General features: G+C 42.7%; 1 protein-coding gene across 1 annotated transcript in view; it reads right to left on the bottom strand.

Annotated features, from left to right (window-relative positions):
• Nucleotides 1-24554, bottom strand: part of LOC135514305 (cell surface hyaluronidase-like) — a 95217-nt gene that overhangs the window by 56899 nt on the left and 13764 nt on the right. The window contains 4 exon segments of the mRNA XM_064937693.1: nucleotides 4466-4675; nucleotides 11542-11711; nucleotides 12749-12937; nucleotides 14989-15158. Of these exon segments, the coding sequence (XP_064793765.1) occupies nucleotides 4466-4675; nucleotides 11542-11711; nucleotides 12749-12937; nucleotides 14989-15158 (739 nt within the window).

Consider the following 24554-nt stretch of genomic DNA (forward strand, 5'->3'; position numbering starts at 1 on the left):
AGAGGTCTGTAATTTTTCTCATAGGTACACTTCTGTGAGAGACAGATTCTAAAACAAAAATCCAGAAAATCACATTGTATGATTTTTAAGTAATTAATTTGCATTTTATTGCATGACATAAGTATTTGATCACCTACCAACCAGTAAGAATTCCGGCTCTCACAGACCTGTTAAGTTTTTCTTTAAGAAACCTTTGTTCTCCACTCATGACCTGTATTAACTGCACCTGTTTGAACTCGTTACCTGTATAAAAGACACCTGTCCACACACTCAATCAAACAGACTCCAACCTCTCCACAATGGCCAAGACTGGAGAGCTGTGTAAGGACATCAGGGATAAAATTGTAGACCTGCACAAGGCTGGGATGGGCTACAGGACAATAGACAAGCAGCTTGGTGAGAAGTCAACTGTTGGCGCAATTATTAGAAAATGGAAGAAGTTCAAGATGACGGTGAATCACCCTCGGTCTGGGGCTCCATACAAGATCTCACCTCGTGGGGCATCAATGATCATGAGGAAGATGAGGGATCAGCCCAGAACTACACGGCAGGACCTGGTCAATGACCTGAAGAGAGCTGGGACCACAGTCCCAAAGAAAACCATTAGTAACACACTACGCCATCATGGATTAAAATCCTGCAGCGCACGCAAGGTCCCCCTGCTCAAGTCAGCGCATGTCCAGGCCCGTCTGAGGTTTGCAAATATCCATCTGGATGATCCAGACGAGGAATGGGAGAAGGTCATGCGGTCTGATGAGACAAAAATAGAGCTTTTTGGTCTAAAACTTCACTCGCCGTGTTTGGAGGAAGAAGAAGGATGAGTACAACCCCAAGAACACCATCCCAACCGTGAAGCATGGAGGTGGAAACATAATTCTTTGGGGATGCTTTTCTGCAAAGGAGACAGGACGACTGCACCGTATTGAGGGGAGGATAGATGGGGCCATGTATCGCGAGATCTTGGCCAACAACCTCCTTCCCTCAGTAAGAGCATTGAAGATGGGTCGTGGCTGGGTCTTCCAGCATGACAACGACCCGAAACACACAGCCAGGGCAACTAAGGAGTGGCTCCGTAAGAAGCATCTCAAGGTCCTGGAGTGGCCTAGCCAGTCTCCTGACCTGAACCCAATAGAAAATCTTTGGAGGGAGCTGAAAGTCCGTATTGCCCAGCAACAGCCCCGAAACCTGAAGGATACGGAGAAGGTCTGTATGGAGGAGTGGGCCAAAATCCCTGCTGCAGTGTGTGCAAACCTGGTCAAGAACTACAGGAAACGTATGATCTCTGTAATTTCAAACAGGTTTCTGTACCGAATATTAAGTTCTGCTTTTCTGATGTATCAAATACTTATGTCATGCAGTAAAATGCAAATAAATTACTTAAAAACCATACAATGTGATTTTCTGGATTTTTTTAGATTCCATCTCTCACAGTTGAGGTGTACCTATTATAAAAAAGACCTCTACATGCTTTGTAAGTAGGAAAACCTGCAAAATCGGCAGTGTATCAAATACTTGTTCTCCCCACTGTATGTATATATATATATATATATATATATATATATATATATATATATATATATATATATATATATATATATATATATATATATATATATATATTAACGTTTTTTTCTGTGATCGAATCAACATTATATCAGCCCCTTTTCAATGCAACAAACCAAAGCAGATCTAACTTTTCAAGAATGAGTCTGTGATTTTGTTGTAGGCAGAGCCAGAGTGAAATTAAGTAGAGTTCTATCGGGGGGGTGGCCATGAGCGGTCTTTCACCAGAGCAATGTGTGTGCACATTTGTTGAAATTCTTTGCTAGTTAGTGAGTTATTTGCCCAGTTATAGATATAGGTTAGCAAATTGGGAGTTACTGCTTCCTACAAGAGCACAAAACATGTAGGCGACATTTAAAACTGTCTTCGAACAGCCAGAAAGGTAAAAAGACTTAGGGGTAGTGTTGTATTTTGAGACAGGCTTGAATTATGCAAATAAGCAAATATGCAGAGGGGTAGTTTCCATTGTCTAATTCTCAGTATGGTAATAATAATTACTTTTTAAATGTTTTATATAAAGTGGTTTAATGCATCATACAACACAATACAATTTACAGTCACCTATTTGGCCCATGGTGTTACAGATCAAGTAAAACATCAATTCATATCAAGCCCTTCATGCAATATAGGCCTGCATTGAAAACCACATGTAGGCTATATCATAGATATCAAAAGCTATTTCTCTGTGAAAATGTTCTGGGATTCGCTCCATTGGTATTGTTGGTAGGCCTCAATTATGCTCAAATAGCCACAATTTCTTATTGGCTACTGTCTAAAATTGTAAGGGTACAGCCTCAGTGTCCACTGTAAATGCTCCCCGGAAGTTGCACAAAATTCTCACACCGTTCAAGTTTCCACTCACAAGACTCAAAATTTGCTCAGTGCCCCCCCAAAATTGGAGGGAACGTTGTTATTTTGTTCATTAAAACAGACAAGACCAAACTATTGATTTCATTTGGATGCTGCAGGCTGCACAGACCTGTGACACATACCTAATTAAACTCAAAACAAGCTATTACGTTCATTTGAAAATATAATAAAATGTGTTTCTTAGGACCTGCCTAAACTAATTAATAATAGATTCATTTTTGAAGGTTTAAATTCAATGGATTAATTCAAATAGAAGACCAACCACATCTGCACATCACTGCTAACACTCATCAACGGAATGTGCACGGAAGGAATAAAAGGCATATGCAGGAATGTGGTAAAGAATGTGGTAAAATGGGCCTGCTCGTAAGGGGGTCATATAAACATTTCCCACAATGTTTTACAGGCAAGATTCTGTAAATCCTATGTGAAAAAAAGTATGTGTGTGTGTGTGTGTGTGTGTGTGTGTGTGAGTGGCACAGACAAACACGAGAGGAGTGAAAGCCAGAAAGAGAGAAGAGACACACAGACAGACAGAGAGAGATAGACAGAGAGAGAGACCGAGAGAGACACACACAGAGGGGGAGAGACAGAGAGACACAGCGGGAGAGCTGTGCCAGCTAAGTTAGCTGGCTAAAGTAGAAATGCTAATTGAGGCTATTTTGCTGCGCTACCAGTCCCTGTCGAAAACAACTCCTTTCATATGAAACAACAGCCTACCTTGTTGGTTGACCATTGTAGCCTACTCCTCATTTAGTCAATTTAATTCCGTCATTTTAATTCAGCTCTGCATTGATTAGAAATCTCCCACTTTACTTGTTACACATGGAGCCTCAATGTAGCGCCATTTTGATTGACCGACATATCAACAAGCTTCACATGTGAAACGTGTGTAGGCTACCGGTGTGTCTTTATGGGGTGCACACATAAAAAAAGTCATAAAACTAGGCCTAGGCTATTAAAAACACTGAATACTCTCCCAAGTAATTGCATACTAACGTCCGTTCGGATATTCAAATAACTGTGCCCATCCCTAAAACTCACACACAGTCTTCAGATTTTAGAAAAGCACTATAAAAATCCTATGTATTATTATTATAATAATAATAATAATAATAATAATAATACACTACCATTCAAAAGTTTGGGGTCCCTTAGAAAAACCCTTGTTTTTAAAAGAAAAGCAAATTTTTTTTGTCCATTAAAATAACATCAAATTGATCAGAAATACAGTGTATACATGGTTAATGTTGTAAATGACTATCGTAGCTGGAAACTGCAGATTTTTTTATGGAATATCTACATAGGCGTACAGAGGCCCATTATCAGCAACCATCACTCCTGTGTTCCAATGGCACATTGTGTTAGCTAATTTTATCATTTTAAAAGGCTAATTGATCATTAGAAATCCATTTTGCGATTATGTTAGCACAGCTGAAAACTGCTGTGCTTATTAAAGAAGCAATAAAACTGGGCTTCTTCTTCACTAAATAGTACCCGCAAAACACCAGTCTCAACGTCAACAGTGAAGAGGCAACTCCGGGACGCTGACCTTCTAGGCAGAGTTCCTCTGTTTAGCGTCTGTGTTCTTTCGCCCATCTTAATATTTTATTTTTATTAGCCAGTTTGAGTTATTTGTTTCTGGACATTTTGAGCGTGTAATCGAACCCACAAATGCTGATGCTCCAGATACTCAACTAGTCCAAAGAAGGCCAGTTGTATTGCTTCTTTAAATCAGCATAACAGTTTGCAGCTGTGCTGACATAATTGCAAAAGGGTTTTATAATGATCAATTAGCCTTTTTAAAATTAGAAACTTCGATTTGCTAACACAACGTAGATATCCCATTAAAAATCTGCCGTTTCCTGCTACAATAGTCATTCACAACATTAACAATGTCTACACTGTATTTCTGATCTATTTGATGCCATTGTAAAATTGACCCCCAAAAAAGTGCTTTTATTTAAAAAACAAGGACATTTCTAAGTGACCCCAAACTTTTGAACAGTAGTGTACGTGCACACACACTGACCAGCAGGCCGTTGGTGGCATGGATGGTAATGCAGCGGGAGAAGGAGTGGTGGATGGATAGGCCGTCCACGTAGGTTGGTTCCCGGTAGCCCCCTCGTCGGTCCACGTCCCCACAGCGGTGGAAGTGGACTGGGTAGCGGCCCTTCTTCTGCTGCCCCATGTTCCTCAACTCCACGTGGGACAGGTGCACTGAGGTAAAATTCCCAAATATCTGAGGAGAAATGGGATAGAGGAGAGAGCGCGAAAAGTACATTTTCTCTGTGTATCATATTATGTTTACACACACAAGTTTGGACACACCTACCAATTCAAGGGTTGTTCTTATATATACTATTTTCAAAATTGTAGAATAATAGAAGACATCAAAACTATGAAATGCCACATATGGAACTAAAAAAGTATATTTTTATTTTTTGGATTCTTCAATGTAGCTTTTTCACACTCTTGGCATTCTCTCAACTTAACCTGGAATGCTTTTCCAAATCAAATCAAATTTTATTTGTCACATACACATGGTTAGCAGATGTTAATGCGAGTGTAGCGAAATGCTTGTGCTTCTAGTTCCGACAATGCAGTAATAACCAACAAGTAATCTAACTAACAATTCCTAAACTACTGTCTTATACACAGTGTAAGGGGATAAAGAATATGTACATAAGGATATATGAATGAGTGATGGTACAGAGCAGCATAGGCAAGATACAGTAGATGGTATCGAGTACAGTATATACATATGAGATGAGTATGTAAACAAAGTGGCATAGTTAAAGTGGCTAGTGATACATGTATTACATAAGGATGCAGTCGATGATATAGAGTACAGTATATACGTATGCATATGAGATGAATAATGTAGGGTAAGTAACATTATATAAGGTAGCATTGTTTAAAGTGGCTAGTGATATATTTACATCATTTCCCATCAATTCCCATTATTAAAGTGGCTGGAGTTGAGTCAGTGTCAGTGTGTTGGCAGCAGCCACTCAATGTTAGTGGTGGCTGTTTAACAGTCGGATGGCCTTGAGATAGAAGCTGTTTTTCAGTCTCTCAGGCCCAGCTTTGATGCACCTGTACTGACCTCACCTTCTGGATGATAGCGGGGTGAACAGGCAGTGGCTCGGGTGGTTGATGTCCTTGATGATCTTTATGGCCTTCCTGTAACATCGGGTGGTGTAGGTGTCCTGGAGGGCAGGTAGTTTGCCCCCGGTGATGCGTTGTGCAGACCTCACTACCCTCTGGAGAGCCTTACGGTTGAGGGCGGAGCAGTTGCCGTACCAGGTGGTGATACAGCCCGCCAGGATGCTCTCGATTGTGCATCTGTAGAAGTTTGTGAGTGCTTTTGGTGACAAGCCGAATTTCTTCAGCCTCCTGAGGTTGAAGAGGCGCTGCTGCGCCTTCTTCACAATGCTGTCTGTGTGAGTGGACCAATTCAGTTTGTCTGATGTGTATTCCGAGGAACTTAAAACTTGCTACCCTCTCCACAACTGTTCCATCGATGTGGATAGGGGGGTGTTCCCTCTGCTGTTTCCTGAAGTCCACAATCATCTCCTTAGTTTTGTTGACGTTGAATGTGAGGTTATTTTCCTGACACCACACTCCGAGGGCCCTCACCTCCTCCCTGTAGGCCGTCTCGTCGTTGTTGGTAATCAAGCCTACCACTGTTGTGTCGTCTGCAAACTTGATGATTGAGTTGGAGGCGTGCGTGGCCACGCAGTCGTGGGTGAACAGGGAGTAAGTACAGGAGAGGGCTCAGAACGCACCCTTGTGGGGCCCCAGTGTATAGGATCAGCGGGGAGGAGATGTTGTTACCTACCCTCACCACCTGGGGACGGCCCGTCAGGAAGTCCAGTACCCAGTTGCACAGGGCGGGGTCGAGACCCAGGGTCTCGAGCTTGATGACGAGCTTGGAGGGTACTATGGTGTTGAATGCCGAGCTGTAGTCGATGAACAGCATTCTCACATAGGTATTCCTCTTGTCCAGATGGGTTAGGGCAGTGTGCAGTGTGGTTGAGATTGCGTCGTCTGTGGACCTATTTGGGCGGTAAGCAAATTGGAGTGGGTCTAGGGTGTCAGGTAGGGTGGAGGTGATATGGTCCTTGACTAGTCTTTCAAAGCACTTCATGATGACGGAAGTGAGTGCTACGGGGCGGTAGTCGTTTAGCTCAGTCACCTTAGCTTTCTTGGGAACAGGAACAATGGTGGCCCTCTTGAAGCATGTGGGAACAGCAGACTGGTATGGGGATTGATTGAATATGTCCGTAAACACACCAGCCAGCTGGTCTGCGCATGCTCTGAGGGCGCGGCTGGGGATGCCGTCTGGGCCTGCAGCCTTGCGAGGGTTAACACGTTTAAATATTTTACTCACCTCGGCTGCAGTGAAGGAGAGACCGCATGTCTCCATTGCAGGCCGTGTCAGTGGCACTGTATTGTCCTCAAAGCGGGCAAAAAAGTTATTTAGTCTGCCTGGGAGCAAGACATCCTGGTCCGTGACTGGGCTGGATTTCGTCCTGTAGTCCGTGATTGACTGTAGACCCTGCCACATGCCTCTTGTGTCTGAGCCGTTGAATTGAGATTCTACTTTGTCTCTGTACTGACGCTTAGCTTGTTTGATAGCCTTGCAGAGGGAATAGCTGCACTGTTTGTATTCGGTCATGTTACCAGACACCTTGCCCTGATTAAAAGCAGTGGTTCGCGCTTTCAGTTTCACGCGAACGCTGCCATCAATCCACGGTTTCTGGTTAGGGAATGTTTTAATCGTTGCTATGGGAACGACATCTTCAACGCACGTTCTAATGAACTCGCACACCGAATCAGCGTATTCGTCAATGTTGTTATCTGACGCAATACGAAACATGTCCCATTCCATGTGATGGAATCAATCTTGGAGTGTGGAGTCAGCTTGGTCGGACCAGCATTGGACAGACCTCAGCGTGGGAGCTTCTTGTTTCAGTTTCTGTCTGTAGGCAGGGATCAGCAAAATGGAGTCGTGGTCAGCTTTTCCGAAAGGGGGGCGGGGCAGGGCCTTATATGCGTCGCGGAAGTTAGAGTAACAGTGATCCAAGGTTTTTCCACCCCTGGTTGCGCAATCGATATGCTGATAAAATTTAGGGAGTCTTGTTTTCAGATTAGCCTTGTTAAAATCCCCAGCTACAATGAATGCAGCCTCCGGATAAATGGTTTCCAGTTTACAAAGAGTTAAATAAAGTTCGTTCAGAGCCATCGATGTGTCTGCTTGGGGGGGGATATATACGGCTGTGATTATAATCGAAGAGAATTCTCTTGGTAGATAATGCGGTCTACATTTGATTGTGAGGAATTCTAAATCAGGTGAACAGAAGGATTTTAGTTCCTGTATGTTTCTTTCATCGCACCATGTCTCGTTAGCCATAAGGCATACGCCCCCACCCCTCTTCTTACCAGAAAGGTGTTTGTTTCTGTCGGGGCGATGTGTGGAGAAACCCGTTGGCTGCACCGCTTCGGATAGCGTCTCTCCAGTGAGCCATGTTTCCGTGAAGCACAGAACGTTACAGTCTCTGATGTCCCTCTGGAATGCTACCCTTGCTTGGATTTCATCAACCTTGTTGTCAAGAGACTGCACGGTGTGCCCGTCTCCGGAGTCTGACCAGAAGACCGCCTTGTTTCCCTCTTTTTCTGAGTCGTTTTTTTGGGTCGCTGCATGCGATCCATTCCGTTGTCCTGTTTGTAAGGCAGAACACAGGATCCGCGTCGCGAAAAAAATATTCTTGGTCGTACTGATGGTGAGTTGACGCTGATCTTATATTCAGTAGTTCTTCTCGACTGTATGTAATGAAACCTAAGATGACCTGGGGTACTAATGTAAGAAATAACACGTAAAAAAAACAAAAAACTGCATAGTTTCCTAGGAACGCGAAGCGAGGCGGCCATCTCTGTCGGCGCCGGAAGTACAGTCTTGAAGGAGTTCCCACACATGCTGAGCACTTGTTGGCTGCTTTTCCTTTACTCTGCAGTCCAACTCATCCGAAACCATCTCAATTGGGTTGAGGTCGGGTGATTGTGGAGGCCAGGTCATCTGATGCAGCACTCCATCACTCTCCTTGGTCAAATAGACCATAAAAAGCCTGGAGGTGTGTTTTGGGTCATTGTCCTGTTGAAAAACAAATGAGTCCCACTAAGCACAAACCAGATGGGAAGGGGTATGACAGCAGAATGCTGTGGTAGCCATGCTGGTTAAGTGTGCCTTGAATTCTAAATAAATCACTGACAGTGTCACCAGCAAAGCACCCCCACACCATCACACCTCCTCCTCCATGCTTCATGGTGGGAACCACATATCCAGAGATCATCCATTCACCTACTCAGCATCTCACAAAGACACGGCTGTTGGAACCAAAAATTTAGATTTAGATTTTCACTGGTCAATTGTCCATTGCTCGTGTTTCTTAGCCCAAGCAAGTCTCTTCTTATTGGTGTCCTTTAATAGTGTTTTCTTTGCAGCAATTCGACCATGAAGACCTGATTCACACAGTCTCCTCTGAACAGTTGATGTTGAGATGTGTATGTTACTTGAACTATGTGAAGCATTTATTTGGACTGCAATTTCTGAGGCTGGTAACTCTAATGAACTTATCCTCTGCAGCAGAGGCAACTCTGGTTCTTCAATTTCTGTGCCGGTCCTCATGAGAGCCAGTTTCATCATACACTTGATGGTTTTTGCGACTGCACTTGAAGAAACGTTCAAAGTTCTTGAAATGTTCCGGATTGACTGACCTTCATGTCTTAAAGTAATTATGGACTGTCGTTTCTCTTTACTTATTAGAGCTGTTCTCGCCATAATATAATAAACAGGGCTATCCTCTGTATACCACCCCTACCTTGTCACAACACAATTGATTGGCTCAAACGCATTAAGGAAAGAAATTCTACTATTTAACAAGGCACACCTGTTAATTGAAATGGATTCCAGGTGACTAACTCAATTTAGAAAATAGTAGAAAAAAATATAAAACTGGAATGAGTAGGTGTGTCCAAACCTTTGACTGATAGATCAATACTATCTATCTATTGATTGCTATATTTTACAGTTACAATTGACATCTGTTGAAGAATGGAAAAACATGCATGTTATTACAGTTGAAGTCGGAAGTTTACATACACTTAGTTTGGAGTCATTGAAACTGTTTTTTCAACCACTCCACAAATGTATTGTTAACAAACTATAGTTTTGGAAAGTCAGTTAGGACATCTACTTTGTGCATGACACAAGTAATTTTTCCAACAATTGTTTACAGACAGATTATTTCACTTATAACTCACTGTATCACAATTCTAGTGGGTCAGAAGTTTACATACACTAAGTTGACTGTGCCTTTAAACAGCTTGGAAAATTCAAGAAAATTATGTTATGGCTTTAGAAGCTTCTGGTAGGCTAAATGACATAATTTGAGTCAATTGGAGGAATACCTGTGGATGTATTTCAATGCCTACCTTCAAACTCGGTGCCTTTTTGCTTGACATCATGGGAAAATCAAAAGAAATCAGCCAAGACCTCAGAAAGGCGTGTTCTGTCTCCTAGAGATGAACGTACTTTGGTGCGAAAAGTGCTAATCAATTCCGGAACAACAGCAAAGGACCTTGTGAAGATGCTGGAGGAAACAGGTACAAAAGTATCCATATCCACAGTAAAACGAGTCCTATATCGACATAACCTGAAAGGCCACTTGGCAAGGTAGAAGCCACTGCTCCAAAACCACCATAAAAAAGTCAGACTACGGTTTGCAACCGTGCAAGGGGACAAAGATAGTACTTTTGGAGAAATGTCCTCTGGTCTGATAAAACAAAAATAGAACTGTTTAGCCATATTGACCATTGTTATGTTTGGAGGAAAAAGGGGGATGCTTGCAAGCTGAAGAACACCATCCCAACCGTCAAGCAGGAGGGTGGCAGCATCATGTTGTGGGGGTGCTTTGCTGCAGGAAGGACTGGTGAACTTCACAAAATAGATGGTAACATGAGGAAGGAAAATTATGTGGATATATTGAAGCAACATCTCAAGACATCAGTCAGGAAGTTAAAGCCAAGTCAAAGCCCTGACCTCCATCCCATAGAAATGTTTTGGGCAGAACTGAAAAAGCATGTGCGAGAGCAAGGTCTACAAACCTGACTCAGTTACAACCAGCTCTGTCAGGAAGAATGGGCCAATATTCACCCAACTTATTGTGGGAAGCTTGTGGAAGGCTCCCCAAAACATTTGACCCAAGTTAAACAATTTAAAGGTAATGCTACCAAATACTAATTGAGTATATGTAAACTTCTGACCCACTGGGAATGTGATGAAAGAAATAAAAGCTGAAATAAATCATTCTTAAAATAAAGTGGTGATCCTAACTGACCTAAGACAGGGAACTTTTACTAGGATTAAATGTCAGGAATTGTGAAAAACTGAGTTTAAATGTATTTGGCTATATGTAAACTTATGTAAACCTCTGACTTCAACTGTATGTAGTCATCAGAAAAAATAATGTACGTAACACTTTATACAGGGCAAATTATTTTGCTTATGCAACACGGACAAAGATAATGTGTGTGAGGGAGGAGTGTATGAATCAGGAAGTGTATACGTCAGTCTGAGTTGTGTTAGGTGTTCAGCCCGGGGGGTTGGATGAAATAAAAAGTACAATACTAAACACAAAACATTAAGAGTTGGGAGAGTTGTTCTCCAGGGCTCTCTCTGAGTGGTGCGTGGGTTGTGTTCATTAGGGCATACAACAGAAATCCAAAAAATTATAATTGCAACCAGAAATGAAAACAGACTGAAACAGTCCCTCCATGTTTCAGTCTGTTTTATTCCATTTTGTGCCAAATCAACATCTCCCTGCTGTGGCAGATCATGTGTGAATGCATAATGGCCTCACTCATCAGTGCCTGCTGTATGCCCCAATGACCCTCTGCCACAGCAATAAGGGAAGTTTCAACATGATTACACCAGACTGAATGGCATTAAATAAGCAGATAAACTCTGGCTGAAATGCACAGGGCTGAAGATTCAACACAGACCCTCACAGTTACACACAGGTACATAAGCACTCAGACACACACCTTAATGTGTCCGCCGTACGTGTCGTGGCCAAAGAACTGGCACCAGTTGTTTCCATAGCAGGCGTTTTCCATCTCCCCATAGATGAGTATGTTCCTGCTGAGCATTGCTACCTCTGCCCGCATGTCCACCCCGTCCACAATCTCCCCCACATGGCCAAACTGGGGCCTCCCTGGGGGGGTGGGGGGTGAAGAAAACACATACTTTTTTTTATAGCATGTACCAGTGTCATATCAGTAAAAGCAACAATTATTTGCTGTATGTAAACACTTAAATATATGTCTACGGTGTTCATATTAACAACAGTCAGCCAAATATATGATTGCCATGATACAGTAGGTCTGCATATTTAAATTGGGCCGGGAGAGTGACTTTAATCCCAAACAGAACAACTTCTGCACCTCTCCTTCTAAACATGAAGACAAACTCTAAGATAAAGAGTTGAGACTGTCGGTTTGCCATTATTGTCTCCCAATATGAGCAGCCAACTGCTGCCAGTGCCAACCTCATTTGTGTGCACACACACACACACACACACAAACACATGCTGGAAACTGGTTCTCTGGTAACAAAACCCGAGGAGGACATTTTTTTCTGGTTGCTATTGCTAAAAACACTAATTCAATTCTACGATATACAATCTGACCATGGTGTAATTGCAACCAGTTTTTCTCGCTGGGCTTGTGACACCATGCACAGTTTATAAACAGGACTGGCATCCTCACACACACAGCAGAAAACAGGGGGAAGGAAGGAGGGAGGGAGTGAAATATATAATTGAGCAGCACCATCCCCTGATGGAAAAAAAACAAGTACTGTCCCCGTCTTTTCCCAAGGGCCATATATAGAAGATGTGAAATGAAAAACCAATTCTCAGAATATAGAAATAAATCATGATTCTTATTTTTATAATCATACAGATGTTGGCTCTTAATTTGATCACACAGTGTTGCAGAAAAACCTTCCTGCAATACAGGACATTTTATACTTATTTTATAAAAGGCTGAAGTTTGTAATTTCCAGACTTGATTTTCCCTTACGAAAAAATGTATCAATTCACATTTCCTGTTGCTGCAGGATTATTTTCCTGCTGTAGCAAACCGGCTCAAATTAAGATCCTACATCTAAAAAAAAAAAGAAATCACAGCAGTAATGAGCATTCATGAAAGCGCCCATGAATGTACAAACACCCCTTTCGTTTTCGCTCACCTTGAACTCTGACCTGTCTGCTGGTGCAGCTCGGGCATGGGAGGAGGGTGAACTCCTCTGCCTGATGCATGGAGTAGTCAGTACTGGCAACCACAACCTGGTTCCCAGGTTGCCAAGTGCGTACATCATCTTGCAGGTTCAGCACAACCTGGTCCACAGCATCAACCTGGAAGCCAGATATGGGAAAACCTGGAAGACCAAATAATAGGTGGTATAAAATCTGTTGCATAAGCGGTTTCCGACTGCATATCAAAGAACTAATGGCGGGGACAGGATCTAGAGTCACGAAAAGTCATATTTAAATCAAAAAAGTGCCTTCGGAAAGTATTCAGACACCTTGACTTTTTCCACATTTTTGTTACATTACAGCCTTATTCTGAAATTCCCCTCATCAATCTACATTGAAATGTTTGCTAATTTATTAAAGATAAAAAAAACAAAAATATGACATTTACATAAGTATTCAGACCCTTTACTCAGTACTTTGTTGAAGCACCTTTGGCAGTGATTACAGCCTTGAGTCTCCTTATGCCGCTACAAGCTTGGCACACCTGTATTTGGGTTCCTCCCATTCTTCTCTGCAGATCCTCTCAAGCTCTGTCAGGTTGGATGGTGAGCATCGCTGCACAGCTATTTTCTGGTCTCTCCAGAGATGTTCGCTCGGGTTCGAGTCCGGACTCTGGCTGGGCCACAAGGACATTGCGAGACTTGTCCCAAAGCCACTCTTGCGTTGTCTTGGGTGTGTGCTTAGGGTTATTGTCCTGTTGGAAGGTGAACCTTAACCTGCTCAGGACCTGAGACTGGGGCGTTCATCAAGGATCTCTCTGTACTTTGCTCCAGTCATCTTTCCCCTCGATCCTGACTGGTCTCCCAGTCCCCGATTGCTCAGTTTGGCCAGGCAACCAGCTCTAGAATGAGTCTTCTTGGTTCCAAACTTCTTCCATTTAAGAATGATGGAGGCCACTGTGTTCTTGGGGACCTTCAACACTGCAGAAATATTTTCGTACTCTTCGGCAGATCTGTGCCTCGACAGTTCTGTCTTGGGGCTCTACAATTTCTTCGACCTCATTGCTTGATTTTCACTCTGACATGCACCGTCAACTGTGGAATCTTATATAGACCGGTGTAAAGTTTGGTTGAGGAGGAATAATAGTCTTGGGCTGTTTTTCATGGTTCGGGCTAGGCCCATTAATTCCAGTGAAGGAAAATCTTAGCTCTACAGCATACAATGGCATTATAGATGATTCTGTGCTTCCAACTTTGTGGCAACAGTTTGGGGAAGGCCCTTTCTTGTTTCAGCCTGAAAATGCCCATGTGCAAAAAGCGAGGTCCATACAGAAATGGTTGTCGAGATCTGAGTTGAAGAACTTCACTAGCCTGCACATAGCCCTGACCACATCCCCGTCGAACACCTTTAGGATGACTGCAAGCCAGGCCTAATCGCCCAACATCAATGCCCGACCTCACTAAAGCACTTTTGCAGCCATGTTCCAAGTAGTGGAAAGCCTTTTCAGAAGGGTGAGGGCTGTTATAGCAGCAAATGGGGGCCAACTCCATATTAACGCCCTCATGATTTTCAAATAAAAAATTTAAAAAATATAAAATTTTATTTGTCACATGCGTCGAATACAACAGATGAAATACTTATTTACAAGCCCATATCTAACAATGCAGTTAAGAAAAATAAGTATTTACTAAAAGAAACTGAAGTAAAAAAAATATATATTTTTTAAAATAGCAAAATATAGGCACAGGTAAGATAAAGGTAATTGAGGTAATATGTACATGTAGGTAGAGGTAAAGGAACTATGCAAAGACAATAAACAGAGCGTAAAAGCAGTGTAAAAACGTGTTGGGTGTGGGTAGCCATTTGATTAGCTGTTAGGGTGTCTTTAGCCTTGGGGGTAGAAGCTGTTTAGAAGCCTCTTGGACCTAGACTTGGCGGTCCAGTCCCGCTTGCCGTGCGGTAGAAGAGAGCACAGTCTATGACTAGGGTGGCTGGAGTCTTTGCCCATTTTTAGGGCCTTCCTCTGACACCGCCTGGTATAGAGGTCCTGGATGGCAAGAAGCTTGGACCCAGTGATGAACTGGGCTGTTCGCACGACCCTCTGTAGTGCCTTGCGGTTGGAGGCTGAGCAGTTGCCATACCAGGCAGTGAGGCTCATACATGCATGTAAGAAGTTATAAACCATTATACCAGCAGGCTTTAAAGAGTGTGAGCTGAACTGGTTATGACGCACCGTTCTTCCATTCGCTGTAGGCTGTGACAGAGAAGCCGACCCCGTCCACAGTGGTGAAGTTCTGGTGGGCCAGCGCCTTCCCTCCTGTGTCGTGGTTCTCATGTTCCCGCACGGCTTCTGAACACGAGCCGTTCCCTCCACCAATCACAGATACCAAGGCCCAGGCCTGCCTATGGACAGAGACACGAGAGAGAGAGAGAGAGAGACACACATGAGAGAGAGAGGGAGACGAGAGAGAGACAGACATGAGAGAGAGAGAGTGACACGAGAGAGAGACAGACACGAGAGAGACAGAGAGACACAAGAGAGAGAGAGGAGACGAGAGAGAGAGACAGAGAGAGACAGAGAGAGAGAGTATAATACTATGGCTTGAGCCTTTGTATTGTCTTATAACAAGGTTTATTGTTATGCTATGTCTCTCCATACATAAAATTATAAGGATGACTGACTATAAGAAATTATAAGTGGGTTATACATACTCATGACAAATCTTACAACGCATAACTGCATCATAATGTATTATACCAGCATGCTTCAAGTATAGTGTTAGAGATCCATTTCGCTAAGGAGGAAGCCTCTTTACGAATGCCCCATCTTTAGCTTTTGACACAACCAAAAGGGGAAGAACGCGTTTAAAAAGTGTGTCCAAGCCCAGTGTGACAGAGCTGGCCTCAACCTGTGCACATCTAGAGGTTAAAAGAGTCACTGGACTGATACAAATGGTCAAAATTCAAATCAACATTTATTATGCTATCAAACAGATGGGTAGAAAGAGGTTAAAATACAGACCACGCAAAAAGGTTATTAAAGCAACAAAAATACTTTCTGCAGTGCAAATAGCATCACTGCAAGCCGATTTATACTTGATCTGGCAATGTGATCCGGAGGCTCCGTACAGAGGGTGTGATGCAATTGCAAAGCCTCCTAACGCCAAATCAAGCTCTGTACGGCATCGCCGTGTGCCTCCCAAATTTTTTAACAATGTGATGGGCTCCATATAGCTCCGCCTTGACGGTAGGTGGAAGCGGTACGTCCTGAATAAACACAAACTCACTTCCTTGACAACAGCTCTGCGAAGCACAAGAAGTACGAATGCCCTAACTTCGGAAAAGGCCGCATCGCAGTAAATGCTGTAAGGTCAATAAAGACACCGGAATGACCGTTTAAATAATAAAATTGGCTTCACCTCTTCCAAGCATTTTTTTCCACTGTTGAAACAGACCACCTTTCAAGACACAAAAAACAATTAAGGTGTGGCCAATTACTAGGTGTGTCCAACACACCTGAACACACTAAAATTGACAAAACAAAACTACTGACTGAAGAGGATGAAGTTGAGGGTAAATATATACATACAGTTGAAGTCAGAAGTTTACATACACCTTAGCCAAATACATTTAAAAACTTTGTTATTTACAATTGCTGACATTTAATTCTAGTAAAAATTCCCTGCCTTAGGTCAGTTAGGATCACCACTTTATTTTAAGAATGTCAGAATAATAGTAGAGAGAATGATTTATTTCAGCTTTTATTTCTTTCATCACATTCCCAGTGGGTCAGAAGTTTACATATACTCAATTAGGTGGTAGCATATTTGGTAACATTACCTTTCAATTGTTTAACTTGGGTCAAATGTTTTGGGAATTCTTACCAGAATTAAATGTCAGTAATTGTAAAAAACTAAGTTTAAAGGTATTTGGCTTCCACACAATAAGTTGGGTGAATTTTGGTCGATTCCTCCTGACAGAGCTGGTGTAACTGAGTCAGGTTTGTAGACCTCCTTGCCCGCACATGCTTTTTCAGTTCTGCCCACAAATGTTCTATAGGATTGAGGTCAGGGCTTTGTGATGGCCACTCCAATACCTTGACTTTGTTGTCCTTAATCCATTTTGCTACAACTTTGGAAGTATGCTTGGGGTCATTGTCCATTTGGAAGACCCATTTGCGATCAAGCTTTAACTTCCTGACTGATGTATTGAGATGTTGCTTTAATATACCCAAACATTTCCTGCTTCATGATGCTATCTATTTTGTGAAGTGCACCAGTCCCTCCTGCAGCAAAGAACCCCCACAACATGATGCTGCCATCCCTGTGCTCCACGGTTGGGATGGTGTTCTTTGTCTTGAAAGCCTACCCATTTTTCCTCCAAACATAACGATGGCCAAACAGTTCTATTTTTGTTTCATCAGACCAGAGGACATTTCGCCAAAAAGTATGATCTTTGGCCCCATGTTCAGTTGCAAACCGTAGTCTGGCTTTCTTTTTATGGTGGTTTTGGAGAAGGGGTTTCTTCCTTGCTGAGCGGCCTTTCAGGTTATGTCGATATAGAACTCGTGTTACTGTGGATATAGATACTATTGTACCGGTTTCCTCCAGCATCTTCACAAGGTCCTTTGCTGTTGTTCTGGGATTGATTAGCACTTTTCGCACCAAAGTCTGTTCATCTCTAGGAGACAGAACACATCTCCTTTCTGAGCGGTATGACGGCTGACTGGTCCCATGGTGTTTATACTTGAGTACTATTATTTGCACAGATGAATGTGGTACCTTCAGGCGTTTGGAAATTGCCCCAAAGGATGAACCAGACTTGTGGAAGTCTACAATTGTTTTTCTGAGGTCTTGGCTGATTTATTTGGATTTTTCCATGATGTCAAGCGAAGAGGCACTGAGTATGAAGGTAGGCCTTGAAATACAGGTACACTTCCAATTGACTCAAATCATGTCAATTGGCCTATTGGAAGCTTCTAAAGCCATGACATCATTTTCTGGAATTTTCCAAGCTGTTTAAAAGGCACAGTCAACATAGTGTATGTAAACTTCTGACCCAATTGAATTGTGATATAGTGAATTATGAGTGAAATAATCGGTCTGTAAACAGTTGTTGGAAAAATTACTTGTGTCATGCACAAAGTAGATGTCCTAACTGACTTGCCAAAACTATAGTTTGTTAACAAGACATTTATGGAGTTGTTGAAAAATGAGTTTTAATGACTCCAACCTAAGTGTATGCAAACTTCCGACTTCAACTGTATATGGACTGGTTTGAATTATGAAACAGTTTTGGGCCTAATTAACACAAGTACCAAAATCACATATTTAAAATGTATAAGTAAAGATGCATTGAATGCCATAAAATCTTCACGCCCAGGCACAATGTCAGTTCACCACACTGCGGTTTCATCAGTTGCCTGCCATCGATGGCTCATCCCTCGCTGATCAGTAACCAACCATTGGCCAGGTCTTTCCCCGGGAGGCTTGGCACTTTTCGCTCTACTTGTTGTTTGGCAGTGAGTGAGTGGAACCAAGCCTTCGCTGGCAAATGTCACTGTCGGCATAGCTCCTTCTACTGTAGCTACAATTCCTTCACAAAGCAATTTAAGTATTGTAGATTTAAGCTGATTTAAATCAAAACTGTAACTAGGCCACTCAGGAACATTCAATGTTGTCTTGGTAAGCAACTCCAATGTATATTTTGCCTAGTGTTTTGGGTTATTGTACTGCTGAAACGTGAATTTGTCTCCCAGTGTCTGTTGGATAGCAGACTGAACCAGGTTTCACTCTAGGATTTTGCTTAGCTCTATTCAGTTTCTTCCTTAGTCTTGCTAATGACAAGCATATTCATAACATGATGCAGCCACCACCATGCTTGAAAATATAAAGAGTGGTACTCAGTGATGTGTTGGATTTGCCCCAAAAATAACACATTGAAGTAAGGACATGAAGTTAATTTCTTTGCCACATTTTTTTCAGTTTTACATTAGTGTCTTATTGCAAACAGGGTGCAAGTTTAGGAATATATGTATTTTGTACAGGCTTCCTTCTTTTCACTCTGTCATTCAGGTTAGTATTGTGGAGTAACTACAATGTTGTTGATCCATCCTCAGTTTTCACCTATCACAGCCATTAAACTCAGTTTAAAGTATGGGCACATTTTTCTATTTTGTAGAATAATAGTGACAACATCAAAACTATGAAATAACACACATGGAATGTAGTAACCAAAAAAAGTGTTCAAATCAAAATATATTTTATATTTGAGATTCTTCAAAGTAGCCACCCTTTGCCTTGATGACAGCTTTGCACACTCTTGGCATTCTATCAACCAGCTTCATGAGGCAGTCACCTGGAATACATTTCAATTAACAGGTGTATCTTATTAAAAGTTAATTTATGTAATTTATGTCCTTCTTAATGCGTGTGAGCCAATCAGTTGTGTTGTGAAAAGGTAGGAGTGGTATACAGACGATGGTCTTTTACCAAATAGGGCTAAGTCAATATTATGGCAAGAACAGCTCAAATAAGCCAAAGAGAAATGAAAGTCCATTCATTTAAGACATGTTTAACACTTTTTTGGTTACTACATGATTCTGTGTTATTTCATAGTTTTAAATGGCTTCACTATTATTACAGGCTTTCACCAAATTGACAGAAATGTTATGATTTTTATTTCATGGGGTTGATTATCCCTTTATGTCGTTATTTTCAACCACTGCATAAACTTTTCAGGCGTGGTAATCTTTTCAGACGTGGTAAACGTTTAAACTATTTCCCTTTGCATTACTGTATGGATTTTAGCCTTGCATCTGAAGAGGCACTCCACACAATGACGTCTGGAAGAAGGCCTGACTGTCAGCTCTCTGTGGAGGCTGATCCTTACGACACAATCATGGGCCAACACGCCACTCAGCAGATCAAAGAGCACCTTTACCCGCTGAAATAAAAACAAGAACCATCTGTGAAAGCACCCTGCCCTCCCAGCAACCATTAGTCAGTCTGTGTGTGTGTCTGTGTGCATGCATGCCAGTGTGTGAAACTGCATGTTTGTTGTTTTTGTTTTTTAAATCACTTCACACTTTTTTAACAGGCTCTTTCTTTAGGCCAGTAATGGCCCTGTGGACAATAGATGAGGTCACAATACTACTGTCCATCAGAGCTCGGTCTTCTCAGATTAGGTAGATGACACGTGGCCAGGACGCACCAGATAGGAGCGGACAAAGGGCTTTTAAAAACAGACAAACCATTTCATGTGTGTCTGACGGGTAGGGAAGGGCAATGGACATTACTGTCACTCTATGCAGTGGGTGTGTTTGATCATTGATAGTGGATGTGTTGGCTTCAAGTGGATTGTTGCTGTTCGTTTCAGAGGCTCACCTGCAGGAGGGGGGGTCGGATGATGCATGAATGCCCATAGGCAAAGTACAAGTGTGTGTGTGTGAGAGTCAGGTGAGTGAGTCAAGTGTGTGTGAGTCAGGGTTTCCATTAAGGAATGTAGCACCGGACAACGTGACCGGGAAGATTTGTAAGTCGCTCTGGATAAGAGCGTCTGCCAAATGACTTAAATGTAAATGTATGTAAAATGTAAGATTTTAATTTATAGGCAATTTGAGAAATTTACCGGACCCATTTGCATTGGGAGTGTAACCCATTAGGGCAACCACCCACGGTGCTCAGAATGACAGAAATCACATTTAGATTACGGTAATTCATCATAAACAGAACATGCAACTCCTGTAGTGAAGCAGACAATAAAACATAATTTTATAACAGCGCACCTGATGCGAGCGGAGTTTGACATATTTGAAAATCAGAAATGAGAAATTCTCGGAGAGGAAATGTTGTTTGCAGAGTTCAAAACCTGCTACAGTTGTGAGAAACAACCATAATTTATTTATGAAATAAATCTTCAAGTTGTCAACTGTTTAATTGACTTTTGTTTGGAGTGCTCCATGTGAGAAATGAGCATGGGTATGGCTTCTCAGTCTTGTTAATGTTGTGGGAGCGTGCGCGCCTCAGCACACATAGAAGTAGCCTGCTGCGCGCAAATGTAGGAAAATGCCTATTTGGGGATGTTTGATTTCTGACCACGTCCAGCATTAATAAGCTGAGCTTCAGTATTTTTTTATATATTTTTTTTACATCCATTGCTCACAGTAGGCCTATTCGAAAAATCTTTGCAACAATCTCCCCTTCAATTATCACCAAGCCTCGGTGTGAAAGATGAAATACAATGAACAAAAGTATAAAAACCAACATGCAACAATGTCTAAGATTTTACATTTACATTTACATTTAAGTCATTTGGCAGACGCTCTTATCCAGAGCGACTTACAAATTGGTGAATTCACCTTATGACATCCATTGTAGATAACTAACACTATAGACACAATATAGACAACTAACACTATAGACACAATGCAGATATCTACAATGTGTCCATACTGTTAGCCATCCACATTGTGTCCACAGTGCCAGCCATCCACAACGTGTCCACACCGCCAGCTAACCAACACTATAGACACAATGCAGATAACTAACACTATGGACACAATGCAGATAACCAACACTATAGACACAATGCAGACAACCAACACCGTGGACACAATGCAGATAACACTAAAGACACAATGTAGATAACTAACACTATAGACACAATGTAGATAACTAACACTATGGACACAATGTAGATAACTAACACTATAGACACAATGTAGATAACTAACACTATGGACACAATGTAGATAACTAACATTATGGACACAATGTAGATAACTAACATTATGGACACAATGTAGATAACTAACACTATAGACACAATGTAGATAACTAACACTATAGACACAATGTAGATAACTAACACTATAGACACAATGTAGATAACTAACACTATGGACACAATGTAGATAACTAACACTATGGACACAATGTAGATAACTAACACTATGGACACAATGTAGATAACCAACACCATGGACACAATGCAGATAACTAACACTATGGACACAATGTAGATAACACTACAGACACAATGTAGATAACTAACACTGTGGACACAATGTAGATAACTAACACTGTGGACACAATGTAGATAACTGTTCCACTGGATGTCAGAAGGCGAACCCACCAACCTGCAAGCCGCTCCGGAAAAGAGCGTCCGCCAAATGACCCAAATGCAATGCAATGACCATGGTGCATATTTACATTTACATTTAAGTCATTTAGCAGACGCTCCCATCCAGAGCGACCCACAAATCGGTGAATTCACCTTCCGACATCCAGTGGAACAGCCACTTTACAATAGTGCATCTAAATCATTAAGGGGGGGGGGGGGGGTGGTGAGAAGGATTACTTATCCTATCCTAGGTATTCCTTGAAGAAGTGGGGTTTCAGGTGTCTCCGGAAGGTGGTGATTGACTCCGCTGTCCTGGCGTCGTGAGGGAGTTTGTTCCACCATTGGGGGGCCAGAGCAGCGAACAGTTTTGACTGGGCTGAGCGGGAACTGTACTTCCTCAATGGTAGGGAGGCGAGCAGGCCAGAGGTGGATGAACGCAGTGCCCTTGCTTGGGTGTAGGGCCTGATCAGAGCCTGGAGGTACTGCGGTGCCGTTCCCCTCACAGCTCCGTAGGCAAGCACCATGGTCTTGTAGCGGATGCGAGCTTCAACTGGAAGCCAGTGGAGAGAGCGGAGGAGCGGGGTGACGTGAGAGAACTTGGGAAGGTTGAACACCAGACGGGCTTTTTTTTTTTTACTGAGTTATAGTTCATGAAAGAAAATCAGTCAATTGAAATAAATTCATTAGGCCCTAATCTATGAATTTCACATGACTGGGAATACAGATATGTAACAGGTGTAAACCTTACAGTGAAATGCTTGCTTACAGGCTCTAACCAATGGTGCCAAAAAAAGGTGTGTGTGTGTGTGTGTGTAGGTAAGTAAAGAAATAAAAATGTAGAAAGACATTTGAAAAAAAAACAGAAGCAAAGCTATATACAGACACCTGTTAGTCAGGCTTATTGAGGTAGTATGTAAATGTAGGTATCGTTAAAGTGACTGTGCATATATGACGAACAGAGAGTAGCAGAAGTGCAAGAGGGGCTGGTGGGTGGTGGACACAATGCAGATAGCCCGGTTAGCAAATTTGCAGGAGCACTGGTTTGTCAGGCCAATTGAGGTAGTATGTACATGAATGTATAGTTAAAGTGACAGCATATAAGATAAACAGAGTAGCAGCAGCGTAAAAGAGGGGTTGGGGGGGAGCACTCGATGCGAATAGTCCGGGTAACCATTTGGTTAAGGACTATAACAGGAGTCTTATGGCTTCGGGGTAAAAACTGTTGAGAAGCCTTTTTTTCCTAGACTTGGCACTCCGGTACCGCTTGCCATGCGGTAGTAGAGAGAACAGTCTATGACTGGGGTGCCTGGGGTCTTTGTCCATTTTTAGGGCCTTCCTCTGACACCGCCTTGGGTAGAGGTCCTGTATGGCAGGCAGCTTAGCCCCAGTGATGTACTGGGCCATACGCACTACCCTCTGAAGTGCCTTGCGGTCAGAGGCCGAGCAATTTCCGTACCAGTCAGTGATGCAACCGGTGAGGATGCTCTCGAAGAAACAGCTGCTGCAGAATCTTTTGAGGCTCTCAGGACCCATGCCAAATCTTTTTAGTTTCCTGAGGGGGAATAGGCTTTGTCGTGCCCTCTTCACGACTGTCTTGGTGTGTTTGGACTAATCTAGTTTGTTGTTGATGTGGACACCAAGGAATTTGAAGCTCTCAACGTGCTCCACTACAGCCCCGTCGATGAGAATGGGACATGCTCGGTGCTCCTTTTCCTGTAGTCCACAATCATCTCTAGTCTTGGTTACATTGAGGGATAGGTTGTTATTCTGGCACCACCCGGCCAGGTCTCTGACCTCCTCCCTATAGGCTTTCTCGTCGTTGTTGGTGATCAGGCCTACCACTGTTGTGTCGTCTGCAAACTTAATGGTGTTGGAGTCATGCCTGGCCATGCAGTCGTGGGTGAACAGGGAGTACAGGGGGGGACTGAGCATGCACCCCTGGGGAGCTCCAGTGTTGTGGATCAGCGTGGCAGATGTTTTGCTCCCTATCCTCACCACCTGGGGGTGGCCTGTCAGGAAGTCCAAGATCCAGTTGCAGAGGGAGGTGTTTAGTCCCAGGATCCATAGCTTAATGATGAGCTTTGAGGGTACTATGATGAACGCTGAGCTGTAGTCAATGAACAGCATTCTCACATAGGTGTTCCTTTTATCCAGGTGGGAAAGGGCAGTGTGGAGTGCAATAGAGATTGCATCATCTGTGGATATGTTTGGGCAGTATGCAAATTGGAGTGGGTCTAGGGTTTCTGGGATAATGGTGTTGATGTGAGCCATTACCAGCCTTTCCAAGCACTTCATGGCTACGGACGTGAGAGTTACAGGTCTGTAGTCATTTAGGCAGGTTGCCTTTGTGTTCTTGGGCACAGGGACTATGATGGTCTGCTTGAAGCATATTGGTATTAGAGACTCAAATCAGGGACATGTCTTCACTGACATTTTCAACACCTGCCACCTGGTCAGCACATGCCCGGAGCACACGTCCTGGTAATCCGTCTGGCCCTGCAGCCTTATGTATATTGACCTGTTTAAAGGTCTTACTCAAGTCGGCTACGGAGAGCGTGATCGCACAGTCATCCGGAACAGCTGATGCTCTCATGCGTGCCTCAGTGTTGCTTGCCTCGAAGCGAGCATAGAAGTGATTTAGCTCGTCTGGTAGGCTCGTGTCATGGCTGTGCTTCC

The sequence above is a fragment of the Oncorhynchus masou genome, chromosome 25, assembly GCF_036934945.1.
Source record: "Oncorhynchus masou masou isolate Uvic2021 chromosome 25, UVic_Omas_1.1, whole genome shotgun sequence".
NCBI classification, from domain to species: domain Eukaryota; kingdom Metazoa; phylum Chordata; class Actinopteri; order Salmoniformes; family Salmonidae; genus Oncorhynchus; species Oncorhynchus masou.